We start from the raw sequence: 20,730 nt of genomic DNA on the forward strand, positions 1-20,730 counted from the left end.
GTGCGTTTAATCTCCAACACATCGGTGTGCTGTACGAATAACGAATTGGCACGCTTTGTTCACGTGACAAACCTTACTCATTGGCTGTGTCGGATGGTAGCAGGTTTAAAGACACATTTATATTTACGCGATCTAACCCAAAAAAACTCATATGTCTACTGCTCTCGTTGACTCTCTCAATGAGACGTGTTCATTTCACTTATACTGTGGTTGCCACGTAAGATTTTGCAGCCAATATCATGATTCATTGTTGAATATTATTAGTCTAAATCCATGTTGTTAAGGCCCTCCAACCGCCCGAGACAGCCAAATAAATGTATTTGTCATGTGTATGAGCGTTTAGCGCACCAAGTTATTGTTTCAGCTCACTCACCAGTGAGTAAAAAAGATAAAACGTTCCACTTCAAACAACGTCAAATGGCATCAGTGTATGTATGTATGTTGAACTTGAACTTCTTTCGCACTGTACGTAGCCAACCGTGCTTAAAGGAGGTGCGGGTGGAAGGACAACAAACTAAACACAAAAAGCAGTTCTAAATAAATGTGTTTTCAATCTAGATTTAATTTAAGGGCATAGCTCCAGTGGCTTCCTAATCTCGGAAGGAAGAGCGTTTCAGACTGCTGCAGCTGCGCATAATGTTAAGAATAAAATAACGTGCAGTAATACACCGGTTTACGTCGGGGATGTGTTCCCAAAAGGTGCGGATGTGTTCCCAAAAGGTGAAACTACGTCAATCAAAGCGATCCACAGGGTAGTAGTTGGTGGAGGCAAAGGACGTACGACGATGCTGTCAGTGACGTAAGCGTGTGGGGCTCAGGCGACGCAAATCCAGGTAGCGGCGTTAATAATCAAATTACGACGTATTTGCCAAAACGACGTAAAAAGGGGTAGACATAAATTTGGGTATTACTATGTAATAATAATACTGTACTGAGGTCACCGATTGTGTAACAGGGTGTTGTGCCCTTGGTGGGACGCTGCGTCTGCTGCGATGTGCCTTGCAGTGCGTGTACGGCTGGCTCATGCTGAAGGTGCCGCTGCTGGAGTGGACCATGGAACAGAAGTGGACGACCGCCCTGCTGCCCATGCTCGTCCTCTACAACGGTGAGGCTGGGCCTGGGCTGCCACCTCCTGGCCCACGGTAGCATTGGAGACAAATTGCTTCAGTTGGGATCGCACGGCAGTCATCGGCTCCCCTCCTGGCAACACCGGTGCCCGATTTAAAGCCAAGTGCCGAGTCACGTGATTGAGCCACGAGAGACTAGCTGCCGCTGGGGGTGCCTTTTCAAATATTTGAGGTGAGATGCGTGTACTGTATTTTGGGGGAGCGGTGGTGTAGCGGTTAGCACGCTGCGCTACGAACCCGGCGAGCCGAGTTCGCTCACGGCCAACACCAGTGACAATTATCTGAACTGGTCCTGGGCCTCCCCTAGGTCGACTCAGCCTCAAATGAGTACCTGGTCCAGTGTGTAAGCATGTCCTCTGGGGAGATAAAGGTGGTCAGGCGTGGTGCTGGCGACCCACCCCCTCATATCCCGTGCCGGCCTTCATAGGTGCTCACTAACAGCACTTGCCCCAACAGTCTGTTAAGGCTTTACGGGGGATCTTTGTTCTTTATTTTACTGTATGTTTAACTTCTTTCGCACCGTACGTAGCTAACCACGCTAATCGTAGGTGCAGGGCAATGGCAACAAACTGAAACACAAAAAGAAGTTTTAATGAAATTAGTTTTCAATCTAGATGATTTAAAAGTGTCATAGCCACCAGAGGCTTTCTAATCACGGAAAGAAAACTGTTACAGACGGCCACAGAAGCGCGAGCGAGATGTGGAGCGCTGTGAGCCGCTATGGCGTACGAGGCGCTGTGTCAAACACAATTCCGCGTCGTTATTGTCAATGCACGCACGGTCTGCGCAGCCGTCTATGGTGGATCAGCGGTAGAGCGAGCAACTTGCAGTCAACACAAGTTGGGACGGCCACATTTTCTCATCTCTTGAGCTGGCGGATCTTGCCGACAAAATGTCCACACCCTTCCTGGCAAAAACACAGGAGGTGTTAAGATGTAAAAGCACCAGATAGACACACCTCTTGCAAGGCATCAAGTGTGCATTAACCACACATGCTTGTGATAAAACAGTGCGACAAGGCCACAAAGAAGGCTGTCTCTGTGTAGGCCAATCAGTTTCAGAGATAATACAGTGAGGGAAAAAAGTATTTTATCCCCTGCTGATTTAGTACGTTTGCCCACTGACAAAGAAATGATCAGTCTATAATTTTAATGGTATGTTTATTTAAACAGTGAGAGACAGAATAACAACAACAAAATCCAGAAAAACGCATGTCAAAAATGTTATAAATTGATTTGCATTTTAATGAGGGAAATAAGTATTTGACCCCTCTGCAAAACATGACTTAATATTTGGAGGCAAAACCCTTGTTGGTTAATCATAGAGGTAAGACGTTTCTTGTAGTTGGCCACCAGGTTTGCACACATCTCAGGAGGGATTTTGTCTCACTCCTCTTTGCAGATCTTCTCCAAGTCATTAAGGTTTCGAGGCTGACGTTTGGCAACTCGAACCTTCAACTCCCTCCACAGATTTTCTATGGGATTAAGGTCTGGAGACTGGTTAGGTCACTCCAGGACCTTAATGTGCTTCTTCTTGAGCCATTGTCATGCTGGAATACCCATCCACGACCCATTTTCAATGCCCTGGCTGAGGGAAGGAGGTTCTCACCCAAGATTTGACGGTACAGTGATCCCTCGTTTATCGCGGTTAATGGGGACCGGAACCCCTCGCGATAGGTGAAAATCCGCGAAGTAGGATTGACCTCCTAGGAATTTCCGTATATGTGTGTGTGGGTACCAGAATGTTTAAAATATGTATATTTATACTTTATATATATATTTTACTTAAATCTATTTAATTATAAAACCTTAATATTATACATTCACTCTCTTTCTCTCTCTCATACGGTACGTATTATGGTGTTCTACACTCACCAATGACAGTAGTATCTTGAGACTTGACTCCAGTAATGACGACGATGACGATGACAATGACGATGACAATGACGACGATGACAGACCTGTGCAGTTCGATGAATGTGATGATGAATGATGATGATGGTGTTACTGCACAGGTATAATGAGGCCTTTAAATCAGTTCGAAAAATCCGCGATGCACTGAGGCCGCGAACCTTGAACCGCGAAGTGGCGAGGGATTACTGTACATGGCCCTGTCCATCGTCCCTTTGATGCAGTGAAGTTGTCCTGTTCCCTTAGCAGAAAAACACCCCCAAAGCATAATGTTTCCACCTCCATGTTTGACGGTGGGGATGGTGTTCTTGGGGTCATAGGCAGCATTCCTCCTCCTCCAAACAAGGCAAGTTGAGTTGATGCCAAAGAGCTCCATTTTCGTCTCATCTGACAACAACACTTTCACCCAGTTGTCCTCTGAATCATTCAGATGTTCATTGGCAAACTTCAGACGGGCATGTATATGTGCTTTCTTGAGCAGGGGGACCTTGCGGGCACTGCAGGATTTCAGTCCTTTACGGCGTAGTGTGTTACCAACTGTTTTCTTGGTGTCTATGGTCCCAGCTGCCTTGAGATCATTGACAAGATCCTCCCGTGTAGTTCTGGGCTGATTCCTCACCGTTCTCATGATCATTGCAACTCCACGAGGTGAGATCTTGCATGGAGCCCCAGGCCGAGGGAGATTGACAGATATTTTGTGTTTCTTCCATTTGCGAATAATTGCACCAACTGTTGTCACCTTCTCACCAAGCTGTTTGGCGATTGTCTTGTAGCCCATTCCAGCCTTGTGTAGATCTACAATCTTGTCCCTGACATCCTTGGAGAGCTCTTTGGTCTTGGACATGGTGGAGAGTTTGGAATATGATTGATTGATTGCTTCTGTGAACAGGTGTCTTTTATACAGGTAACAAGCTGAGATTAGGAGCACTCCCTTTAAGAGTGTGCTCCTAAGTTCAGCTCGTTACCTGTGTAATATTGTAAATTACAGCGGGAGACCACTTGACGGGTAGCACACTTTATTAAATCTTTTATATTAAGTTCGCTTGCTTGCTTGCGTGCTTGCTTGCTTGCTTGCGTGCTTGCTTGCTTGCTTAGGACCGTGCAAATCTTTCGCTCGTTTTTTAACCCACTTCCCGTGATGCAATCGAGCTGACATTTTCCACACAGACTAGTTGTGCGAGACAATTAATGTTCGTGAAATTTTTTTTAAAAAATGTTACACTTTTTAGACAAAAAAAAATAATTTTACATTTATTTAAATACAACTCATTCATGGCTTTGGCTGAACGTCACAGTGTAGGAGCCCAGAGCGTAACCCTTCCACAGGCCGTGGCGGAGTAGCGCAGTTGGTAGCGCCCTCGCTTCCCATGCCAAAGGTCGCGGGATCGATCCCCCACGTCCTCCACAGGCGAATATATTTTTAAATCCTTTATATTAAGTTCACTTGCTTGCTTAGGACCGTGCAAATCTTTCGCTCGTTTTTAACCCACTTCCCGTGATCCAATCGAGCTGACATTTTCCACACAGACTCGTTGTGTGGGACAATTAATTTTCGTGAAAATTTTTTTCCAAAATTTTACACTGTTTAGGGAAAACAAATTAAATATTTAATTACCAATTGCTTAATACTGGCAGACAATCATCTGACCCATAGGTGGCAGCCATCTCAAGCCAGAGGATGAGAAGACTCTAGCCGCCACGCATATAAAGGATTTATAGTGAAAAACTTTGTTTTTACGGGTTTACTTGTTAACACTTTTTTTAGCCACAATAACACGTGTGGTCACTACAGCTCACGCTACACGTTCCACCCGGCTACACACACAGGCTCTCCAGCCCCGTAGCTTCCAGGGGAACTTACAGACCCACCCCAGCTTGGGTATGGATCACCACCACTGGGTCCCGCAGCCCGGCCCTCACACGGACGTCCGGCCGCGGGTCCCAAGGTCCCGCCTCTGAGCCACACAGGGTCCCGGCCCTTACAAGGACAGCGGGGCTAGGGGTCTCAGGGCCCTATCTCTTCCTCCTCCGTCTTCCGTCTTCACTGGTTACCAACTCCCCGAGCGCCCGCGCGCATCGCCTTTTATAGTCCTCCGCTCCCGAGGGGACGGAGCCTATGCGGACCGCGATGTGAGCACCCACTCTAGTTGATCAATCACCACACGCTGCCCCACGATCCCTTTTTCCTAGCGCGTGTCACCACCACATAACCAATCACCCCGCGCTGCCACACGATCCCTCACTGTCAGCGCGCGTCACCAATACACAGCCAATCACCACGCGCTGCCACACGATCCCTACTGCCAGCGCGTATCACCACTACATCACCCCCTCCCACATAGCTCGCAGCCGGCCCGGCTGCCAAAGAAAAAAAAACCCCACTCCCCAAGTGTGCCCCGTAACATAACCATAATGCAACACAACAACACAACACAACACCGAACGTTAACCAGTAACAACAACGAACTACGTACAAACCGACGAGTAACAGAATAAAAGTTATTTTGAAAAGACCGACGTGTCCAGTGTCTCCTCAACTCCCGATCCCCCTCCCGCTTGCTCCTTGAACGGAACGATAGAGCGGTCGAACGGACGGGGAACGCCGTGACGAGATGAGCCGGCCGATTCGCACCGCACCTCCACCTCATTTATTGGGTCAGGAAAAGTGGCGCGATCAAGCGCGAGTCCGCCTGGCCGGTCCGTCGTATGGGACGGGACGCTGTCGACCGTCCGGTGGCTCCGGCAGCCCAGGAAGGCACGGTTCGGGCCTGGAAGGACCGCCCGTGTCGCGGGGATCCGGTCGCCGGTGGTCGGCAGCCGTCAGTTCCGAGAAACCTGGGAGCGTATCAGGCGAAAACATGTGAGGATCAGGCGGAGACATTTCCCTCCCCGGGTCGTCGGTCACATGCTCGGTCCTCACGACATAAAGGAAGGCCATATGGTAGCGAGAACGGTTTCAGCCGGGAGGGGTGAACGTACCAATGGCGCTTTCCCCATTTTATCTGAACACATTGGGGGCGTGCAACCCGCACGACCTCCACGGGTCCCCGCCATGGCCTCAATAGTTTAGGCGACGTAGCCAATGGTGCATGAGGGCAGTGCAGCCAGGCCCTATCGCCCGGTTCCCAATTGTGCACGGACACCTTCCGTGCACGCAAGCGCTCGTTGGCGATTTGACGAGACCTCGAATTTAGCCGTGCGGCCTCCCGTGCCTCGGCCAGTTTTGCAATGTTAAATTTAATATGGTCGGCCAACTTGGAATTCGGCCGTGGCACGGAAAGCCCCAACTGAGTCTCCATGGGCGGATCGGCCTCCCGACCGTACATCAGATAAAATGGGGAAAATCCCGTAGCTGCATGGGGGGCCATCCTGTACGCGGCGAGGACCCTCGGGACCTGCAAGTCCCAGTCAACCTGTGCTTCGCACACCTGCTGGCACAACATGAAAGTTAAAGTTCTGTGGAGTCGCTCCACCATCCCGTCAGTCTGTGGATGGTACGGGGAGGTGCGCACCTTTTTTGTACCCAAAAGATCGCACACCTCATGCAGCAATTTGCTCGAAAAATTCTTCCCCTGGTCGGTCAGCAAGCGTTCGGGAGCCCCCTTGTCCAAGACGTAGCCCTGGACAAAGGCGTCCGCCAAGGCCGCCGCCTACTGGTTGGCGAGTGGCCACGCCATAGGCCACCGAGTAAAGTATTCCACACCAACCAACAGGTACTTGTTACCCCTAGGCGTGACAGGAAAAGGTCCCAAAATATCCAGCGCAACGAGCTCGTTAGTGCGCGAGACCTGAATGGACTGCAGCGGTGGATTTGGCGCAACGGGCGGCGGTTTCCGTTTCGCGCAATCCACACACCCCTTCAGTATATTGACCACATCGCTCCCCATCCCCGGCCAATAATAGTCACGCTGGAGCAGAGCGAGTGTTTTGTTTACTCCCAGATGCAAGAGGCATTCGTGTGCGGTCAGAACAACTTTGCCCCGCATAGCGGAAGGCACGACGAGTGCGTGCCGCCGGGACATATTGTCCCATCTCATTAGCAGGCCCTGCTTAAGCAGCCAGGAGCCAGCTTGCTTCTGACCTTCCTCGGGACCCCCTGCCCTGCGACGCAACGCGAGCAGGGAGCTGTCAAACATTTGGAGTCGGCCCCACTCAACGAGAGACAGTGAGAGTAGCGAGTCCCCGCCCGCAGGAGTAGCGGGAACGTCAACCAACGGTGCATTCGCGGCCGCGACCAACTCACCCTCGGGTACAGCACCATGCGGTTTACAGCGCGCTGACCCCAGCAAGCACGCACATTCTGGACGAGGCGACAACCGCGACAGGGCATCCGCGTTGGTGTGGCGCAACCCCTTACGGTAAGTGGTTGTAAACTGATAGTCCTGAAGGACCTCCAACCACCGTGATAATTGGCCCGAGGGTTGGGCGACCCTCAATGCGTACTGCAGCGCCGCGTGGTCCGTACGGACCGTAAAATAACGGCCATAGAGATAAGGTCTAAATTGCTGTACAAAAAAAACAATAGCCAGCAACTCGCGACGAGTCACGCAGTAGCGCTGTTCCGCTGGCGATAAAACCCTGCTACCATAGGCGACCACCCGTTCGACTCCCCCAACGATCTGTGAGAGCACCCCCCCAATGCCCGTGTTACTAGCATCAGTATCCAGCAAGAAGGGTGTCGTAAAATCAGGGTAACATAAGGGCGGGGCACCCACCAAGGCATCCCTAAGGGAGCAGAACGCGGCCTCCTCCTCTGGCCCCCATCGAAACCTGACCCCATTGGCTGTCAGAGCATGCAAGGGTTTGGCAATGGTGGCGAAATGCTCAACGAATCGGCGGTAGTAGGAAACAAATCCAATGAAACTGCGGACCTCAGAAACCGACGTGGGCGTTGGCCATGAACTGACACACTTCGTCTTCGCGGGATCGGTGGAGATCCCCGAAGAGTCGACAACGTGGCCTAAGTACCTTACGGATTTCCGAAGCAGGTGGCATTTAGCCGGTTTAAACTTCAACTTAGCCGATCGCATCCGCAAGAACACCCCCCTCAATCGCTGGAGGTGTTCCTCGAAGGTTCTACTGAAAACAATGACATTGTCAAGGTAAATCAAGCAAGTATCCCATTGCAGACCCGACAAAACCAATTCCATAAGGCGCTGAAACGTCGCGGGAGCGGAATGGAGTCCCATGGGCAAGCGATTAAACTGGAACAGGCCCCCTGGGGTCCGGAATGCGGTTTTAGGTTTAGACTCATCGTCGAGTGGTAGTTGCCAGAATCCCGACAGTCAAGTGTAAAAAAATACCGCGCCCCGGATAATGCGTCCAGAGACTCATCCATTCTGGGGAGCGGATACGCGTCAGCCACGGAGATCTTATTAAGGCGACGGAAATCCACACAAAAACGCAAGGACCCGTCTTGCTTCTTAACCAGAACGATAGGTGCTCCCCACGGACTGGATGAGGGTGAAATGATGTCGGCAGTCAGCATGTCATTGACGGCCGATTGGACGTGGTCCTTCTCGGCAGGACTCAGCCGGAAGGGATTCTGCCAGACTGGGGCCGCATCACCTGTTTCAATGTGGTGGCGTAACAGGTCCGTGCACCCAATATCATATTTGTGCTTGCTGAACACATCGGAGAATTCGATCAGCAGAGCGCGCAGCGCACCCAATTGCATCCTTGACAAATCACTGGAGCCCGCACACAGCGAGTCCACCCATTCAAGGTCCTCACCCGATAGAATTTTCTGCGCCGGGACGGGATCAACATGCGCAATAAGCCGCTCTTCCGCAGGGACCCATGCCGCGTGAGCAAGCACGGTGCCCTGCGGAATAACAGCTGGGCGCGAACCAGCGTTTAAAACCATAACGAACGGGTCCCCGTCAGCCCGAACCAACGTTTGAGCCACCGCCAAATCCAGACCCCCGACAGCTCTATTCGACGGACCCAAAAGCACGCCTTGTCCCGCAGTCTCCCCACCCAATGGCTTCCGCAACCGGAGGGGTACCAACATCTGCGAACCCGGGGGCACGTGCACCGTATGGGTCGCTAGTAGTTGGATCATCGCACACGCCGTCCGTATTTCAGTAGGGTTAGATAAAAAGGAAATACGGCGACCCGATGGCAGCTCAATACAACGTTGATCAACCAGAATTTTAATGGGCATCTTAGCCAAAAAGTCTGTATCCAACAGACAAGGAACCGCTAGGGAAGAAGAGACCAAAACAGGTCCCGCCAATTTAATATCCCCTATGCAAATGCTCGCCCGAATCTGACCGACAATGCCCAATGAGCCCCCATTTGCCGCGTAACATGGCACGTCCACCGGGAGCAGAGGTCGACATTGGACGGGGAGAATGTTACAAATGAGATCGGAAATTATAGTCGCCGACGCTCCCGTGTCCACCAACACCCTGACCTCGATACCGTCTATGAATCCCGTAACGACAGACGAGCCGGCCGACGCAGCCACTATTCTGTGGCCCAACTCGGACCATTTAATTTCCCCCCGGCCCCGTACGAACCCCCCTTTCCGAACCGAATCCCCGGCCCCCAATCGCACATCCTCCGCCGCAAAGCGGCGGCCCATGTGTGTCGTGTATGTAGGCCGAGCATGTGAAGTGCCGCGACTTGCCGGGGGTAGTTGGGACGACTTGGGGCCTTGGTCGTCGTCCAGCCGAGGTCCCGTGGCGCGCTGACGTGGAGCGTGCACCCGGACGCCACGTGGCCCCGAAGGCCACAGTTTTAGCACGTGACGAGGGACGTCGGAGGTCTCGGTTGCTCCAGCTTGCGGGTCGATCACAGAGGCGAACGACCCCCCAACCTCCAATCTCCTGGTCGTGCTGCAGCGAACGCCTCCTCCCGTGGGCGAATGACTTGGGGCTCGGCGTCCACCGGGGCCGGAGCTGAGACCGCGGCAGAAGCGCAGACGACCACTTGTTTCCGCTTCAGGACCTCGTGCGCCTGGATGCTCGTCGCCACCCGCAACGAACATATGTCAACCTCGTCGGCTGTGTTGATGGGGACCCCCAGGTCCTGAGCCAACTTCAGCAGTTGTTCCAAAAACATAGCGTCCTTCCATCCTCGTCCATACGAGGGAACACGGCGTCCGCGAGAGCCAACAAGGCCGTGCGGTAGGCGAGCGCGGTCTCCGTGTCCGCCTTCCGTCGCTCGTAAAATTGGTGGCGGCAGGCCGAAGGTGGTCCGTACACTTTGGCCATGAGGCCCAGCGCGGCCTTGAGCGTGGAGCGGGCCGATCTCGGGGCGAACCTGAAGGCCGCGAGCGCGTTGTCGTCCAGCATCGCAGGCAGTGCCCGCAGCGCCGTAGCATCGGACCAGGCCGACATTTCTTGATGGGCGAGAAATCTTCGCTGGAATGCGCCCCAGTCACCCCCTTCCGCCTTGAAAGCCGACAATGCGGGAAGACGCTGCTGGAAAATAATGTCGTCCTCCGCCTCGTGTTTTTCCCGCGCCGCACCGTCGATAGGAGAAATGGCGGCCCCTATGACGGGTGTCTGCTGGCGGCCCGTAGCGCACGCTGATGACGTGAGCGGCAGAGATTGGAGGACCTCCGCCACGTGTTGCTCGCGATTCCCGCCAATAGACGGCCGCTCGGTAGAAATGGCGGGATTTTCAAAGTCATACGTGTGAAGCACATTTTGGCGGGAATCTGCAACTCGACCCCTTTCGATGTCCGTCGACGTTCTCCTTCCTCCAGACGTGGTGATCTCCGCTAGGATGGACGCCGCGGCGAGCAGTAGCTCTGCCAGGCGGGAGTGCGCGTCGCGGAGTCCAACATCGGACCCCAGCTGCTCGTTGGGCGCCCATGAGGGGTCCTGTGGCGCCGGCATCTCCTCCTCTTCTCCCCCCGATGCCTGCTGGCCTGAGTCGTCGTGGTTTTCCTCCCGGTCATGCTCGTGAGTCCGATGAGTCTTCCTGGTATCCATGGCTGGAAGACTGTTTCACTTCTGACACCAGTTGTAATATTGTATCATCATGGCGGCGCACACAGTTGCAGCAGCTCAGTGTCTACCCGGTCGGGGCCTTGTATGGTTGTTTATGTTCGCGTTATGTCTTGTTTTATGTTCATTTTGTCGGGCGAGTAACACCATTAGCCGGCACGATCTCCTTAAGATCGGACTATGTTACGATCGGAGTGTTACAAGCGAGTTTCTCCGTCTTCACAAGATTCCAGTGGAGTTAGCGAGGAGGCCCGGCTCTCCGTGGATTATCATCCCGGCGGGGAGGAGGCGAAGGCGGCGTAGAGAGAGAAGACAGAGGCGAGGCTGCAGGGCCGGTGCGCTAGCCAGGCTACGGAGGCAGCCACTCAAACCACCGCTACCCAGCCTATTTCTCACGAACGCCAGATCCATCGCGAACAAAATGGATGAATTGAGGCTACAGACTACAGCGAACAACGTAGTGAAGGACAGCTGCATTCTGCTTTTCACAGAAACCTGGCTTCATTCATCCATCCCGGACTCTGCTATTGAGCTCGCAGGCTACACAGCACAGCGCCAGGACAGAACAGTAGACTCCGGTAAGAGCAGAGGAGGGGGGCTCTGTGTGTACGTGAATAAGAGCTGGTGTACTAACACTGTGACTGTAGACAGCCACTGCTCCCCAGATCTGGAGTATGTGACTGTTAAATGCAGGCCGATTTACCTCCCAAGAGAGTTTACTGTGGTCATGATAACTGCTGTTTACATCCCACCGGATGCTAATGCTAACTCAGCTATTGGACTTTTACATGGCAGCATTAGCATTCAGCAGAGCAAGTATCCTGACGCTGTGCTGATTATAGCAGGGGATTTCAACCATGCAGACTTAAAGGCAGCACTCCCTAAATTCCACCAGCATGTTAAGTGTGCTACTAGGGGAACTAAGATTCTGGACAAGGTCTACACCAACATCAAACTAGGCTACAGGGCTAGACCACTACCACACCTGGGCCAGTCTGACCATTTGTCCCTGCTTTTGATCCCTGCATACGCCCCCATCAAGAAAACGGCTCCTACCATCACAAAAACTGTCGCCATCTGGCCTGAGGGTGTGGAAAAATTGGGCGACCTGGGGATTCCACATTCCACCTGCATGTGGATACATAGTTTCCTCTCGGGCCGCAGACAGAGGGTCAGAGTGGGCCGTCATACATCCACAGCCCTGAGCCTCAGTACCGGCTCCCCCCAGGGCTGTGTACTGAGCCCCCTGCTCTACTCCCTCTACACACATGACTGTGCCGCCGTCCACCATAGCAACACCATTGTGAAGTTTGCTGATGACACCACAGTGGTGGGGCTCATCTCTGGGGGGGATGAGTCTGCCTACAGGGACGAGGTGGAGCGGCTGACAGCATACTGCAGGGGCAACAACCTGCTCCTTAACACCGCAAAGACCAAGGAGCTCATAATAGACTACAGGAGAAAGAAAACGGACACTCCACCACTAATCATCAGCGGAGACTGTGTGCAGAGGGTGGCAGACTTCTGCTTCCTGGGAGTCCACATTGGGGAGGGCCTGACCTGGAGCGCCAACAGCACTGAGCTTCTGAAAAAGGCCCAGCATAGACTTTACTTCCTGAGAATCCTCAGGAATAATAACATCACACAGAAACTGCTGGTGTCCTTCTACCGAGCCTCCATCGAGAGCATTCTTACATACTGCATCAGTGTATGGTTCACCAGCTGCACAGTGGCTCAGAGGAAAGCGCTCCAGAGGGTCATCAACACAGCCCAAAAGATCGCCGGCTGCCATCTCCCCACACTGGAAGAACTACACAGTTCACGTTGCATCAAAAAAGCACAGATCATTCTAAAGGACTCTTCACACCCTGGACACTCACTGTTTGAGCTGTTGCCATCAGGCAGACGATTCAGATCAGTCAAAACAAGGACAAACAGATTCAAACAGAGCTTTTATCCTACAGCGATCACCACACTCAATAACGCTAATTAATTATTAAGTAATAGTGTTTACAATTGAATGTGAAATAGAGATGTGCAATGACAAAATGTAACCTTATGTGGGTATGTGGGTATACTTGGGCTGTTTTTATATATAGTATAAATTGATTATCCTTCATTTAATTTTATTTTTATTTTCTTGTTTTATTTAATTTAAATTTATGAATGATGCCCTGACTGGTGAGCATTTTAAATTTCGTTGTACTGGTGACAATGACAATAAACGATCTATCTATCTAAATTACAGCGGGAGACCACTTGACGAGTAGCACACTTTATTAACACTTTCTTTAGCCACAATAACACGTGTGGTCACTACAGCTCACGCTACATGTTCCACCCGGCTACACACACACAGGCTCTCCAGCCCCGTAGCTTCCAGGGGAACTTACAGACCCACCCCAGCTTGGGTATGGATCACGACCACTGGATCCCGCAGCCCGGCCCTCACACGGACGTCCGGCCGCGGGTCCCAAGGTCCCGCCTCTGAGCCACACAGGGTCCCGGCCCTTACAAGGACAGCGGGGCTAGGGGTCTCAGGGCCCTATCTCTTCCTCCTCCGTCTTCCGTCTTCACTGGTTACCAACTCCCCGCGCGCCCGCGCGCATCGCCTTTTATAGTCCTCCGCTCCCGAGGGGACGGAGCCTATGCAGACCGCGATGTGAGCACCCACTCTAGTTGACCAATCACGACGCGCTGCCCCACGATCCCTTTTTCCCAGCGCGTGTCACCACCACATAACCAATCACCCCGCGCTGCCACACGATCCCTCACTGTCAGCGCGTCACCAATACACAGCCAATCACCACGCGCTGCCACACGATCCCTACTGCCAGCGCGTATCACCACTACACCTGTATAAAATACACCTGGGAGCCAGAAATCTTTTTGATTGAGAGGGGGTCAAATACTTATTTCCCTCATTAAAATGCAAATCAATTTATAACATTTTTGACATGCGTTTTCCTGGATTTTGTTGTTGTTATTCTGTCTCTCACTGTTCAAATAAACCTACCAGTAAAATTATAGACTGATAATTTCTTTGTCAGTGGGCAAACGTACAAAATCAGCAGGGGATCAAATACTTTTTTCCCTCACTGTACATATATTATCAGACCATGTATTTTTTTGGAATGTTTTACCACAAGTGTAGGGGTGTTAGAGAGAGAGCCGTTATGCATGGCAGCTTATGGGAAACAAACACAGTGGGCGGGGCTACGTGAGTGCACGGGGGGGGTGCTCTCAACGACGTCCGCATCAGGCAGCCCGGGGCCCCACCCCTCAGCGGGGGTTGAGTATAAAGGGGGATGTGTCAGAGGGCTCGGGGCAGAATGTTAAAGCTAAACCAGTGAAGACCGAAGATCGTCTAGCTAGAGCCCTGGACTCCCCTGGGACGCCGCCCTTGTCAGGGCCGCGCAGGACCGAGCCAGCGGCGTGGTCCCGAGAACCAGAGCTAGTGCTCTGGGACTCCGGGTACCGTAGCCCGACTTACCAGTGTCGGGCCAGACAGCCTCCCCTAGCCCGTTAGTGGAGGACTAGGAGGTAGGTCAGAGATAGCTAGCAGTGTATTCCCAGCTAGCCGGGTGAGGGGGCCGATACCCCCTCCAGTATTGTATGTCCGCGGTTGTGACAACTGTTGCGGAATAAATACGTGTGCCTCAACCCCGGGTGTCCAAGAGTCATCAACGGTATTACACAAGCATGCAGACTTGGTCTCTTGCAATAGGTGTCTATTTGGTGTTGTGGGCACCACGGTGGTGAGAAGTTAAATACCTCACCTCGTATACAGGAGGTTGTGGGTTCGATCCTGACTCTGACGCCTGTATAGTTGGAGTTTGCATGTTCGTCCTCCAGTTTCCTCCCCCTACATTTAGAATCAACATCATGCGTTTAGAGTATTTGGCTGCAATAAATTGCCACATAATAAGCCACTTCATCGAGTGATCTTTTGTGGCCAGGTTGCTTCTGAAAATAAGTTACATAGCTCAGTGGGCCTTACCTGGCCAAATAAAAATAGTTGCCAGAAAGGGTAAAGCCTATTCTTCTTTTCATCACTTTGATACCCGCAAAAGAGTCCCTCGATAAAATGGCCATGCATTCAGTTTTGGATAAGGCTGAGATTTTCTACATGCAATGCTGCATACCTTTACATCTTTGTTAAACCTGCTTGTTTTCAGCCAGCACTAATGTGTCTGCTGGAATGGGAGTTCTCATCGTTTACAGATTTGAAATAATCAGAAGGTTTTCTTTCGAATTCAGGCTGGGGTCATCGCAGCCCAGCAACCTTCCAAGACGTATAAAATAAATGCCACTTTGTATGTACATATGTTGAACTTCTTTCACACTATACGGAGCCAACCATGCTAATCGTTAGTGTTGTTAGTCAACAGCGGTTGTCCTATGGAACGGACTCATATGAATGCAGAATTTCTACCCCTGGCTCAGGGCCTGTAACCAGGAGATGAGCACCGCCTCGATGCCAGCGTGTGTGTGTGTGAGATGCCAGGGTGTGTGTGTGTGATGCCAGTGTGTGTGTGTGACGCCAGTATGTGTGTGTGTGACGCCAGTGTGTGTGTGTGTGTGAGATGCCAATGTGTGTGTGTGACGCCAGCGTGTGTGTGTGATGCCAGTGTGTGTGTGTGTGACGCCAGTGTGTGTGACGCCAGTGTGTGTGTGTGTGACGCCAGTGTGTGTGTGACGCCAGTGTGTGTGTGTGTGACGCCAGTGTGTTTGTGTGTGACGCCAGTGTATGTGTGTGATGTCAGTGTGTGTGCGTGACGCCAGTGTGTGTGTATGTGACGCCAGTGTGTGTGTGTGACGCCAGTGTGTGTGACGCCAGTGTGTGTGTGACGCCAGTGTGTGTGTGTGACGCCAGTGTGTGTGTGTGTGTGTGACGCCAGTGTGTGTGTGTGTGTGATGCCAGTGTGTGTGTGACGCCAGTGTGTGTGTGACGCCAGTGTGTGTGTGTGTGACGCCAGTGTGTGTGTGACGCCAGTGTGTGTGTGTGCGACGCCAGTGTGTGTGTGTGTGTGTGACGCCAGTGTGTGTGTGTGTGTGACGCCAGTGTGTGTGTGTGACGCCAGTGTGTGTGTGTGACGCCAGTGTGTGTGTGTGACGCCAGTGTGTGTGTGTGACGCCAGTGTGTGTGTGTAACGCCATCATGCGTGATGCCAGCGTGTGTGTGATGCCAGCGCATGCGATGCCAGCGAGCGTGTGACACCAGCGAGTGTGTGACACCATCATGTGTGATGCCAGCGTGTGTGTGTGATGCCACCGTGTGTGTGATGCCAGCGAGCGTGTGACGCCAGTGTGTGTGTGTGACGCCAGTGTGTGTGTGTGACGCCAGTGTGTGTGTGTGACACCAGTGTGTGTGTGTGACGCCAGTGTGTGTGTGTAACGCCATCATGTGTGATGCCAGCGTGTGTGTGATGCCAGCGGATGCGATGCCAGCGAGCGTGTGACACCAGCGAGTGTGTGACACCATCATGTGTGATGCCAGCGTGTGTGTGTGATGCCACCGTGTGTGTGATGCCAGCGAGCGTGTGACGCCAGTGTGTGTGACGCCAGCGTGTGTGTGCCCCTGCCCAGACCCGTTGTTCCCCGTGTCCTTCGCGCTGCGCAATTGGGTGCCCGTGCTGCTGGACGCTGGCTTCCAGGCCTCCTTCCTTGCCGGCCTGCTCTTGTTCTGGCTGTGCGCCTTCCACGATTTGCTCCTGCAGGTTAGTCTGTTATTATATCATTATAATTGAGCTCGTTCAGCCAGAAAAGCCTCGCTTGATGAAATTCTCTTTCTTTCAGGAGGGTCCTGCCAAGTTTTTTCAGAAGGGTGTGGTGGGGGGGGCAACGTTGCCACCACCACGTGTAATCCGAAAATTAGTCATTTTCAAGAAATGTTTGAGCTTTGGGATGTTGGGCCGATACCGATTACGTTGTATGGTTTCTTTAGCTATGGGTGGGAACTGCCAGCGAGAGAACAAACCCCGCGCAGAAAGAAACCCGAGTCGGGAATCGAACCCATTCCCTTCCTTCTGTTAGGGGCAAATGTTACCACTGCACGATGCTACTTGCGCCCAGTCTGCCTCTAGCGCGGTCGTGAATTTCTCTCCGATGGGTCGTGCAGTTGCGTGCGTGGATGCGTCTTCAGCAGAGATGAGCATCTCTGAAGTGCCGAGTTCCTTTTAAAACCAAAATGTTTCTCGTGTTACTGATCCCGCTTTCATGTCTACTGGCCGAGTTCGCCCTTGAAACAAGAGCTTCTTAGCTCAAGTGGGAAAAAAAAACCTTCTGATTTGATGGCAGGTGATGACAGGCTGAGTCAACTTTGACTGTGAGTTGACCGCTCTCAGCACATTGCCACCAAGTAGCTGCTGCAACCCACAGCAGGGACAGCGAATGGATACGAGTCGTGCAATTTCACCACATTTTGGCCACGCTTAATCCGGAACTGGTGAGCCAACTTTTGTTCCCAGAAATTAATTTAGTTTAATATTGAGTTATGTTATGTTTACGCGACTGTTTTTGTTTTCTTCGGTGATGTGGTCGTGTTTTTCGCATTAACTATTAACTATTATTTTTTTCCAACTGGTTAGCTTTCAACTCTGCTTTCTATTTGCTTCGTTGTTATACTTTATTTTTACGTGATTGCTTTTTAAATTTTGGTGACCCCCGCTACCAGTCGGTCACTTGCAAGCGGGACTAATAAAAATACCATCTTGAAATGCGCCCTCGCAGCCCAACCGCCGGTGCTTCCTGGGCTTCTACTTGCCGAAGCTGGTGATCGTGGGGCCCATGTGGCTCCTGGCGCTCACCCTGGGTGTCTGGAGGATGTACGTAGTACCGCGCACCAGATAAACAGCGACAGGAAAGGGCCCCACATGAGCCTCAGCGTAAATAAGCAGACAAGACGCCTCCTTCCCCGTATCCTCATTTCACGCCGTAGATGCCTTTCTTGAAAAGTGCTGCGTTGAGCAAAAAAACGCATCAAGCGAGGAATTTCTATATACACATTACAGGGCATAAATACGTGAAAATAAAACAAATGTATCCATAGTAGTTTTTTTTTGGGTTAGATCGCGTAAATATAAATGTGTCGTTAAACCCACCACCACCACCCGACACAGCCAATTAGTAAGTTTGTCACTTAAATAAAAAGTGCCAATTAGCAGTTCAGCACTCCGGTGTGTTGGAGAGTAAACCCACAACATTTACAATTCGCGTACCCTGCCGACGTTACGTTGGTAATTACAATCAGCCTCATCAGGCGACAGCCAGCCAATTGTAGCCCAAAAACCTCTTTTGGATAATATTGGTTGCAAAAGCCTACGTGTTAAAATTGCAAATTTTAATCACATTTGTTCTATTAAATCAGCCTGCAGTCATCCCCATGGCCAGACAAAGAACTGAGATGATAGACGCCACTGCCTACTGTATCATTCCGCGTGTGTACCCAGAATTCCCGTACCACTGAGCCGCGCAGCTCAAGAAAGTAGTTAGTCATCGACAGCTCAGAAACGCATTATAACAACGGGGCGTGTTCTGCGTTGTATCTAAAGTGTTCCCAAATAGAAGAGCTGCGCTATTGCCAAAACCGGTGTAAACAAGCGTTAAGCAAGGACTTACCATTAAAGTATTTTTTACGCATCTCATCAGCTTCGGCACAAACTCTGGATCGGTTTTGACATCAGTGTGTCATCAGTAGAGTCAGGCTTGCTTGGAATACTCCCAGATAGTTTTTTTAATATCAGATGTTAACTACCTCACCTGGTGTACAGGAGGTTGTGGGTTCGATCTCGACTTTGACGTCTGCTGTATATTTGGCATGTCTGTCTTCCCCGTGGTTGTGTGGATTTTTCTCCGGGTTCTCTGGTTTTTCCCACCACATTTAGAAAACAGGAGTTGAGAATATTTGACTGCTATACATTTTCACGTGATAAGCCGCTTCATTGAGCTATCATTTGTGATAGCCAGGTCGCTTCTAAAAAAATAGCTACATAGCTCAGTGGACCTTACCTGGTAAAATAAAAAAAAATAGTTTAGTTTTAAGTTTAGGAATAAGGCCAGCCACCCCGGTAATAAAATTACAGCGGGTGAATTAATTGTGAAATACACACCACCGCTTCACAGTGGACGTAAGAAAGCCTGTGACGTCATTTGGAAAAGAGTAGGCCATTGTGTGCTGGCGTCATCGAATTTGTGTGTGTGCCACCCCGTGACGCCACTTGTGTTGATTTTCTGCAGCGTCAACGAGAACTACGACCCGTCGTACCACTATAGGGTGGACGCCGGGGTGTTCCTGGTGAGTGTGAGCACTCGGCATTCGCCAGATGAACCGGTATGCACTTCAGCCGTGCCCCTGTGCGTGTGAACATCGACCGTTGGGGGGAAACAAAGGTGGCCGGGCGTGGTACTGGCCATGCCAACCCCCCCCCCCCCCTCATGTGCCGTGCTGGCCTTCATAGATAGGTGCCCACTAACAACGGTCTGTTATGGCTTTATGGGGGATCTTAGCCTTTGTGCCGTAGCGGAGAGGCGAGCACTGGTGATGCATCTGCCAGCCATCATCGTCAACCCATATCACCTGTGGGTCTTAAAAACTAAAACTAAACTGTTTATTTATTTATTTTACCAGGTAAGGCCCACTGAGCTATATAGCTCTTTTTTAGAAGCAACCTGGCTATCATAAATGATAACTCAACCAAATGGATTATCATATGGACATTTATAGCAGCCAAATAATCTAAACGCATGTTTCTAAATGTCGAGGGAAAAGCCAGGGCTGGGATAAAACCCACGACCTGTATACCAGGCGTGGGGGTTAACATCTCGCCACCGGGGCACCGTGCTCTCTTGCCAGTGACACTTCACGTGGCCTCACAGTGCTTTCAGACCAGCACTTTTCCAGTGGTGACATCACCGTCACTCAGGGTTGAACGGCGACTGTGGTTGTGTGTGCGTGCGTGGGAAGCGGTAGTGCAACGGTTGGGATGGTGCACTACGAACCTGGCGACCTGAGTTCGATTCCCACTCATGGCCAACACCAGTGAATCGGTCCTGGGCCTCCACTAGGTCGACTCAGCCTCATATGAGTACCTGGTGCGATGTGTAAACATCGCCACTGGGGAGACAAAGGCGGCCGGGCGTGGCGCTTGATACCCATCCCCTCGCGTGCCGTGCCGGCCTTCATAGTTGCTACTCGCTAACAGCACTTGCCCCAGTAGTATGTCAAGGCTATACGGAGGACGTTTGTATTCGTGCGTGTCACCTGTCGACAGGCCCTCAAAGTGGTTTTCTTTTTCCTGGGCGGCCTCTACCTGTGCTACATCGCCATGCTCGTGGGACGCTCCTTCAGGCAGCTCAAGCAGACCAACTATCACGGTGAGCGCTGCCAACCTCCCTGCACGTGGCCATCCGGGCAGCCGCCCCCCGCTCGGTTGACGGAGCATTCCCCGTGCTCTTGGAAATTGCTCTGTGCTTAATTTTATTTCGCAGCACTTAGCGTCAGATCAAAACAGGCCCAAAGAGGCTTCAAATGTCACGATGACCTCTCTAAAATTGCAATGTGTAAGCCTTGGATTATGAGTCGCTGTAAGCGAAGGTTGAGTTTTTAAGGTTTTGCACAGGAGACGATGCGTTTTCTCACCCAACCCCACATTCCACGTTCTGAGGGCCGGCGTGCCTCAGTGCGTAACCTCCACTATTGGCTTCGCACAAAGTGGCACTAATTTTAGCAAC

The 20,730-nt window shown here is 51.6% G+C and overlaps 1 protein-coding gene across 1 annotated transcript in view; it reads left to right on the forward strand.

The window, feature by feature from the left end:
• LOC144734239 (transmembrane protein 181-like) overlaps nt 1–20,730 on the forward strand; it is a 53,180-nt gene that overhangs the window by 24,853 nt on the left and 7,597 nt on the right. Inside the window, exons 8-12 of the mRNA XM_078616362.1 lie at nt 1,006–1,105; nt 16,588–16,718; nt 17,731–17,825; nt 19,237–19,294; nt 20,271–20,373. Coding sequence (XP_078472488.1) covers nt 1,006–1,105; nt 16,588–16,718; nt 17,731–17,825; nt 19,237–19,294; nt 20,271–20,373 — 487 coding nt within the window. The remainder of the gene's footprint in view (nt 1–1,005; nt 1,106–16,587; nt 16,719–17,730; nt 17,826–19,236; nt 19,295–20,270; nt 20,374–20,730) is intronic.

Source organism: Lampetra planeri, chromosome 50, assembly GCF_965212315.1.
Source record: "Lampetra planeri chromosome 50, kcLamPlan1.2.h2, whole genome shotgun sequence".
Lineage (NCBI taxonomy): Eukaryota > Metazoa > Chordata > Hyperoartia > Petromyzontiformes > Petromyzontidae > Lampetra > Lampetra planeri.